Source organism: Sorex araneus, chromosome 1 (assembly GCF_027595985.1).
Source record: "Sorex araneus isolate mSorAra2 chromosome 1, mSorAra2.pri, whole genome shotgun sequence".
Classification (NCBI taxonomy): domain Eukaryota; kingdom Metazoa; phylum Chordata; class Mammalia; order Eulipotyphla; family Soricidae; genus Sorex; species Sorex araneus.
Genome location: NC_073302.1, coordinates 156,130,212 through 156,137,801, shown reverse-complemented (window position 1 = coordinate 156,137,801; position 7,590 = coordinate 156,130,212). Strand labels below are relative to the sequence as shown.

General features: G+C 41.0%; 1 protein-coding gene across 1 annotated transcript in view; it reads left to right on the top strand.

The window, feature by feature from the left end:
- Window positions 1–7,590, top strand: part of DMGDH (dimethylglycine dehydrogenase) — a 75,145-nt gene that overhangs the window by 7,292 nt on the left and 60,263 nt on the right. The window contains exon 3 of the mRNA XM_004613214.2: window positions 6,133–6,231. Within this exon, the coding sequence (XP_004613271.1) occupies window positions 6,133–6,231 (99 nt within the window). The remainder of the gene's footprint in view (window positions 1–6,132; window positions 6,232–7,590) is intronic.

The window sequence follows — 7,590 nt, the reverse complement described above, 5'->3', positions numbered from 1 at the left end:
TCATCTAGGTTTAATGGTTCTTCTTAGGAATTTATTTATGATTTTGATTGTGTTGAGACATCAGCCGGGCTTCATGATGGCTGAGAATGTGTGAGACTGCTTTCATGCTGTGTTAAATGAAACAGATTTCCAAGTCAATCTCACTCATATTTAACGACACATAATTATTCTGGTGCATTATACATAATTGGGCTTAAATGGAAGCTGCTCAGGTGAATGAGGTGATTGACACTGTTTTCGTCCTGCCAAACCAATTATTTCTGAAGTAATCTAAGGCTGGGAGAGGGAGCTTTTATGGTTGCTGGTGCACCATTCATTTGGAGTAGCACTGACCACTGCTCATTGTCATTAGCTTTTCTTTAGTGGACAAGAGGGGACCCTATTTTAGGGATTTGTCCAGAGAAACTGCTCAAGATAAGAATGGAGCACTAATGGGGCTGCTTGTGTCAGACTGAGTTTGGGGAAGAATATGGCTAAGATTGAAGCCCAGTGGGTCCCAGAGACCCTTTGGTCCCAAAGTCCCTTTGGTCACTGGTTGAATAGACTTCTGGGAAAATGGCACCAAATTTCTCCATTTTCTTCTTCTTGCAGTTCTCTCAATCCCCATTTGGAAGCAGGTTGTCTGACCTGCATATATTTCAACATCTTTGGAGACTCACATGTGACTTGTTTGAGTAATTCTTCCTAAGCTCACACCCGTTGGGTTGCAAAGGAATCCCCAAAACGATCAGCACCCCTGATTTCTCTCCTCTCTCCAAAATAGACTTCTTATGTAAGGATCTTCCTAGCATGTCAAGGAAAAGATTTCTAGAGCATATCTACAACTCCTCCTACTGGATATTCTCTCCTGGGTGCAGCCAGCACTGTTTGAGGAGGGGAGGATTCACAGTGACCAAGAGTCTAGTGCCCTTACAGAGCCACCCTCTGGGGCAGGCAGGAAACAATGTAACATGCCAGGGAGCAACTCATGCCAGAAAAAAAAGTGGGGTAGAGGGATGAAGAATGACAGAGCCACTGGGCTTGGGAGGCTTCTTGTGAGAGATGGCTCAGGAGCAGAACTGGGAGGTCCTGGGAAAAGAGTATGAGGACAGGGTCAGAGAGACAGTACAGGAGGTAAGGACCTTGCTTTCGGTGGCTGACCCAGGTTCAATTCCTCACTCCCATACGGTTCCCCAAACCTCACAAGGAGTGATCCCTAAATTCAGAGCCAGGAATAGGCCCCCCAAACATTATTTTCAACGTTTAATTGCATTTTTTGTGCTTCTGCTAATATTGTAAAGCATACTTATAATTCATGTGTGAATAAGAATACACATGTTTTAGTTGTTATGATCAAATTGTTTTATTAGATGTGAGTTAATGGATAAAAGATTTGTAGTTATTGTGACATTTGAGTCATGGGGCTTTTGTAAGGCTGGAGGCTCAGACAAGAGGGAGGAGGCTTATGGAGACAGCAGGGAGAGCATCACTAGCTTTAATACTCGCTGATGCTTTTTCTAACCCCACTGTTCCTTTTGTATTTAGTGGTTTTCATTTTTCTATAAGGAGAATCTTATCCTTTAAAATTTCACATCAAACAAAATCCATGCATTTTATTTTTACTCAAAATGTTACACTTCTTAATAATTATTTATATCTATTTCCTCCTCACTCTTATTTTCTCCACTAACTAGAATTATCTTCTCTCTTCTAGGAAAAGGTAACCCCTTTCTTGTCCTCCTTGAAAGCTTTTGTGATTCTTCTTGCTTCTTCTATTATTTTAGGTCTCTTAGTTCTTGTATCTTTCATCAACTGATTTGGTGCTTAATTATATACTCTTGATTTAGTTGTTTTGTTCTGAGTTTCATGACCTCAGTACAACTATAAATCCTTAAGGAAAAGTACAGCATTTTCTCTTTCTCCAAAGTTTTCATTTGTTATACCCTCCCAGATGTCAAGAATAGGTTTCCCTGAAATGACCATCGGACCCTTCTTACTTCTCTGTCACAAGACTGGTGCATAAATTAGTGGTAAATCTCATGCAATATATTCACATAACTTTTAATAAAAGTACATACATAGTTGATATTAATTTTTAAAAAGATTAAGAGATAAATATAGTTTATCTTAAAAGGATACAAAATATCTCTATATCACTGTCATCCCGTTGTTCATCGATTTACTCGAGCGGGCACCAGTAATGTCTCTATTTGTCCCAGTCCTGAGATTTTAGCAGCCTCTCCTTACTTGTCTTTCCCAATACTGCAGTATTGGAGGCTCTTTCAGGGTCAGGGAAATGATACCTGCTATTATTACCATTTCTGGCATATCGAATATGCCACGGGGAGCTTGCCAGGCTTTGTCATGCAAATCTTAATCCTACTTCTTAATATTAGTCATTTTATATGGACACAGTAAGAGGGGCATTGATCTTATAGAGTGATTCTCCTGGGTACATCTCGCTATAGATCTCAGACTACAGAGCTCAGGCCAGATGAACCCTTCTAACCTCAAGCAGGGTCCTTGTCCAGTTGTGGACCATGACAGAATTTGTCCATGACCATGCTCTTAACTTATAGTTAGGTATTATGGCACTTGGCCTGTCCGTTTCAATGCCAGGATAGCTTAGAGCTTGCCTTGTGTCCATTCAGTCCCTTCGTCAGAACCCTGCTTTGGGGTGGTAGAAACTAAGGGCAACTAAGGATTCAGTCAAGTAAATATGACAGATGCCTGTTAGTAAACGTTATTTGGAGTCAATTAACCCCCAGGTTACAAAAACATAGCATCAACTGTCTTGCTGTGTCTACACAAAAAGAACATTGCTCTAAAGTAAAACTTGCAAAGGACATAAGGGAAAGAGATAAGCAATATTTCACTTACAAGTACAAAATTCAGAGTCCTTAGAAGATCTGATCTTACAAGTCCCAGAGTCTGATTTGGGGATCTAGGTGATTAACAGATAAGAGAAGAGAGTACAGAGAGATTACACAGCACACTGTGATGGGTGTCATCCAATAACACCTTGCAGCAGAGGAGAAAGGACAAACCAATGTAATCCTACATCTCCCTCTTTTCTGTTTAGAAAAACACAAAAACTTGAAAAAGAGGAGCAATTCCAATGCCAAAACAGTCCCATGACAAAATTTTAGAATAGGCTTATTTCTGACTATCCTACAGCAAGGAAATGAGAATAGTATAAATTATTCAATTTGTTGTTCTAAAACTTCAAACCGCCCCTGAGCCCAGAGCAGTCTTGTTGTAAAGTGTCCCATGGTTCTGCCCTGTCCTAGGATGATGAGTCAATTTAGTCATGTTTTGAAGAAATAATGTGTTTAGATCAAAGTTTGCGGCAACAGTAGCAGTAGTGGTCACAGCAATGAGTACCAGGAGAGCAACTATTAGGAGTCTGATGTACTTCTGGGAGCACTGGGTCAGGAGCATCACAACTTTTGTCAGGAGTCCTTCAGCAGGGGAATTTTTTTTAATTTTTTTTTTATAAATTTTATTGAATCACCATGTGGAGGGTTACATAGTTCTCTCAGGATTATGTCAGTTATACAATACTCAAACACCCTTCCCTTCACCAGTGCCCATATTCCATCACCAACCACCCCATTATACCTCCCGCCCCCTCCCGCTTCCCAGTCCCCGCCCTTGAAAGTGATAAATTTCACTTCGTTTACGCTTTATCTTGGTTACATTCCATGTTTCAACACATAACTCACTATTGTTGCTAGGGCGTTCCCCCAAAAAAGAAAAGACAGTCCTACTGTCAAGGAAGCATTTGATAGCTCTCCATTGCTGAGAATGTAGAGATATTAAGTCCCGCTGTTTGTTACATAACTTTTCTATTTCCCCCCCCCCCTCGTCCCGCGCCACCGAGTTCACGCCTGTTTAGTAATCACCACTCAGCAGGGGAATTTTGTCTATACATGACAAAATTTTAGACTAGGCTTATTTCTGACTATCCTACAGCAAGGAAATGAGAATAGTATAAATTATTCAATGCAAATAGGTTTATTATTTCCATAAGAAAAATTTTTCTTGACCAAAATTTCCTATAGGGATTTGTTCCTTAAGCCATGTACATTGGTGTATTTTGAATTCTATAAAACCAAACCCATGTGATTCTTTCATATGAAAGATTATTAACTCATGATTCTAAAAAAATAACTTTCTATGGTGGTAAAAATAAGCTTGATATAATGTAGATGTACAGTATGCTTTTGGGCCATCTGACTAAACCAGGTTAGAACAGCTTGAAGAGTGAACAGTGCACAAAGCCTTAGTCTGTGCTTTTGAATATTACTCTCTCAATTTCTGGGTGTCCTCTGTAAGACAACATTGACTTTCTTAACAAATGCCTGGAGATCAGGAATTCTTAATTATTTAATTAGAAGAAATCGTGAGTGCACTGGATTCAAGCATGTAAAGGAGTATGTTTGAGTGATACATCCCCAAGAGCCTGACTGATCACTTTGTTCCATGGGTCTGTACTGTGAGAGTCTCGATAAGCTAAGACTTTATAAAGAATAGTTGTGTGTGTGTCTGTATACACATGTGTACACATACATATACGTATATGTGTATACACACAAATGCCTGGACTAGTTCTCGATAGAATCTTGAGAATTCTGGTCCACAAAAGATGATTGATGAACTTTAATAGGGCTGCATTTCAGTTCAGGAGAGCCAAATGCCATCACTGCGATAGAAGACCTTTATCAATACTCATAAACAGATTTTATTTTAAACATATTGTGCTCCGATGAACTTCCCAGGATACATTAGCTACCCTATGAGGTGCCATACACTCACCTAAAAGAGCGACTTTCTATTACCACTGAGAATTTTTTCTGTTACTACATTGCCTCTCCCAGTGTTGAGAAAGGAATTTGGGCACATTAATATTGATGTGATTGTTGTCCTGAGATTAAATCATTGTATATTTGACAAATATTTCTAGGGGGACAATATCAGGGCAATCTGCAATACTTGTATAAGTTGTTTCGACAATAGTCTTTCATCAATTAACCAAACACTGTTCTTGAATTTTGGAAATCCCAGTAAAGGTGTTAGAGTGAAAGTGAATTTTCCTGAGCTCATGGGTTCTTGAGAACTGTATGAAAGATTTGTACATGAAACTCAGAAAGTAAAGAAACTATGGTTTATTATACAGTTCAAGTAGACAGGACCAACTTCCTCCCCGATGCTAGGCCTCTCCTTTTACATGTGTACAATGTCACTGACTTTGTCCATAGATGCCTGGTTCAGTGTACGACATCCTAAGTCCTGCCCCTTGCCATCTGCTGGCCTCAAGTATATGATGACATGGTTTTGTCCCCTCACCATCCAATGTATGCTGTCACAGTCTGAAATCTGCAGCTGAACCCTGTCCCCTTGTCTCTTGCTTGGCCTGCTGCTCTGTAACCAGTCACTGGGCCTCTCTGGGACTGTGCCCCAGTGGCTTCATGGATCCTTGAATTTCCTTAACCTCTACTGAGGACACATGCATGTGGCTGTTGTTCTATCTTCTGTCTGGGCAAAGGTGAGGGGGCAAAGAGAAAGCATTACCTGGTGTGGGCTTCCCTTTTTCTGCTGCTCTCTCCGGCCCAGAGCCATCCCATTACCTACTTTGATTGAATAGCTTTCCAGAGGGTGAGGTTTGAAATGACCAATGAAAGGAACTACCTGGCTCTCCACCCTTGCACTCCACTGTTTCAAAGGGAAGATGAGAATGGTGGGGACCCGGTCATGCAAACTATTCCAGGTACTTTCCCTTTTTTCTATGGTGCTTCTCCTCAGCTGGCTGGAGTCTATGTTGTTTGTCATATCCCAAGACCTTCAGTAGCGTCCTTGTCTTTAGTTCCCATCTATCCCATCCCACTACTGAGTCTACAAATAGTTCTTTGCCTTGTAATGTTTAGGAACTTCATGCATGTGTCTATTGGTTGCACCTCACATTATCATGGTTCAGGTTGGGACTGAGAGTTCTGTCCTGAGCCTCCTCTTCTGGCTTCTGGTGGCTCAAAATGATGCCGAGGTATCTCCCCCGGAAGGTCTGTCTATAGGATATTCTGCTTAATGAATTAATTATCAATGTTTTGCTAATTTGGGTGCCTTTTTTCCTAAATATTTTCTTTCACTTTTAAGGCAGGTTTAACAACTTACTTTCATCCTGGAATAAACTTGAAGAAAATTCATTATGATAGTATCAAACTTTATGAGAAACTGGAAGAAGAAACGGGACAGGTAAATGTATTTTACCTTGAAATTATCTTTTATGTTAGTTTGTCAGAAGTATGTCAATTTCTGAAGAAGTTTGAATATCATCATGTATAGCAGTGTGTAGCGACATCACTGGCTTGTTCAATGTCTGACAAAAGATTTGAGAGGACTTTATTTTTTAGTAAAGCAAGGTAGTTTTTATTGAACAAAACTTAGATGTGAGGGGAGAAAGAAGGAAAGAAATATGTGTTCGGGAGAGAACACAGGCCTGGAAGAGCAAGCAAGGAGATTATTCCTGGCTTTGTACTCAGGAATCACTCCTAGTCGGCTCCGAGGACTTATGGGGTGCCGGGAATCTAACTGAGGTGGGAAGCACGCAAGGCAAGCACCCTACCCACCATGCTATCTCTCTAGCCCCTAACTGCTTCTCTTGATAGTGTTTGGTTTTGTTTTATTTTCTTTGGAGGGAAAGGCCACACCTGGAAGTGCTCAGAGGCACTCAGTGTGCTCAGAGTTTCATGCTCAGATGTTGCTCCCAGGAGGGAGCACACAGCATTGTGCATGGAACCTGGACCTTCATCAATGTAGAGCATGCGTTCTAGCTCTTTAAGCTCTCCTTCTGGCCTTGTCTTAATTTTTTAAACTAAGAAAGAATAAAAAGCGTATTTCAAAAATACTTTAAAACATTAATACATGTAGAAACTGGGGAAATAACTCATACTCTAAGCCCTGAGTTTGCTCTAGTACCACAAGACTGCCCCCACCCCAAGCACTGGAGATGTAGCCCTGGTGGCCCCCAGCACTGCTGGATGTGGGTCTGGTGACTCCACGAGACCTGAGCAGCACCACATCACTGGGTCCAAGCACTGGCCTATCAAGATGGCATAGTCAACCTCGATATCATTGGAAGCAGACCCTGGGGGACCCCCAAATCAGAGCTGTGGTAGATTGTAGCGGCAACAATTCCTATCAGGTGTCATATGGGTTTAAAAAGGACTTCTCTAAAGTAACTCCACTTTTACATTTACTTCTTTTCATATTTGTTTAACTGTCATCCTGTTGCCCATCAATTTGTTCCAGCGGGCACCAGTAACATCTTTCATTGAGAGACTTAATGCGTGGTCGCCTTTCACGTGGCCAACCCGTGTTGGATTCCTCCACCCCTCTTGGAGAGCCGGACAAGCTACTGAAAGTATCGCGCCCACATGGTAGAGCCTGGCAAGCTATCTGTTGCATATTGGATATGCCAAAAACCAGTAACAATTTGTTTAAGATTTTCCAAAATTAAGTGATAGGAGAGGAGTTTTGATCCTTAGGCTAAGACTGCAGTCTTCACAAATGTCATGTGTTTTATTTCCCATTTTCCTTGCCTGAAACCATCCA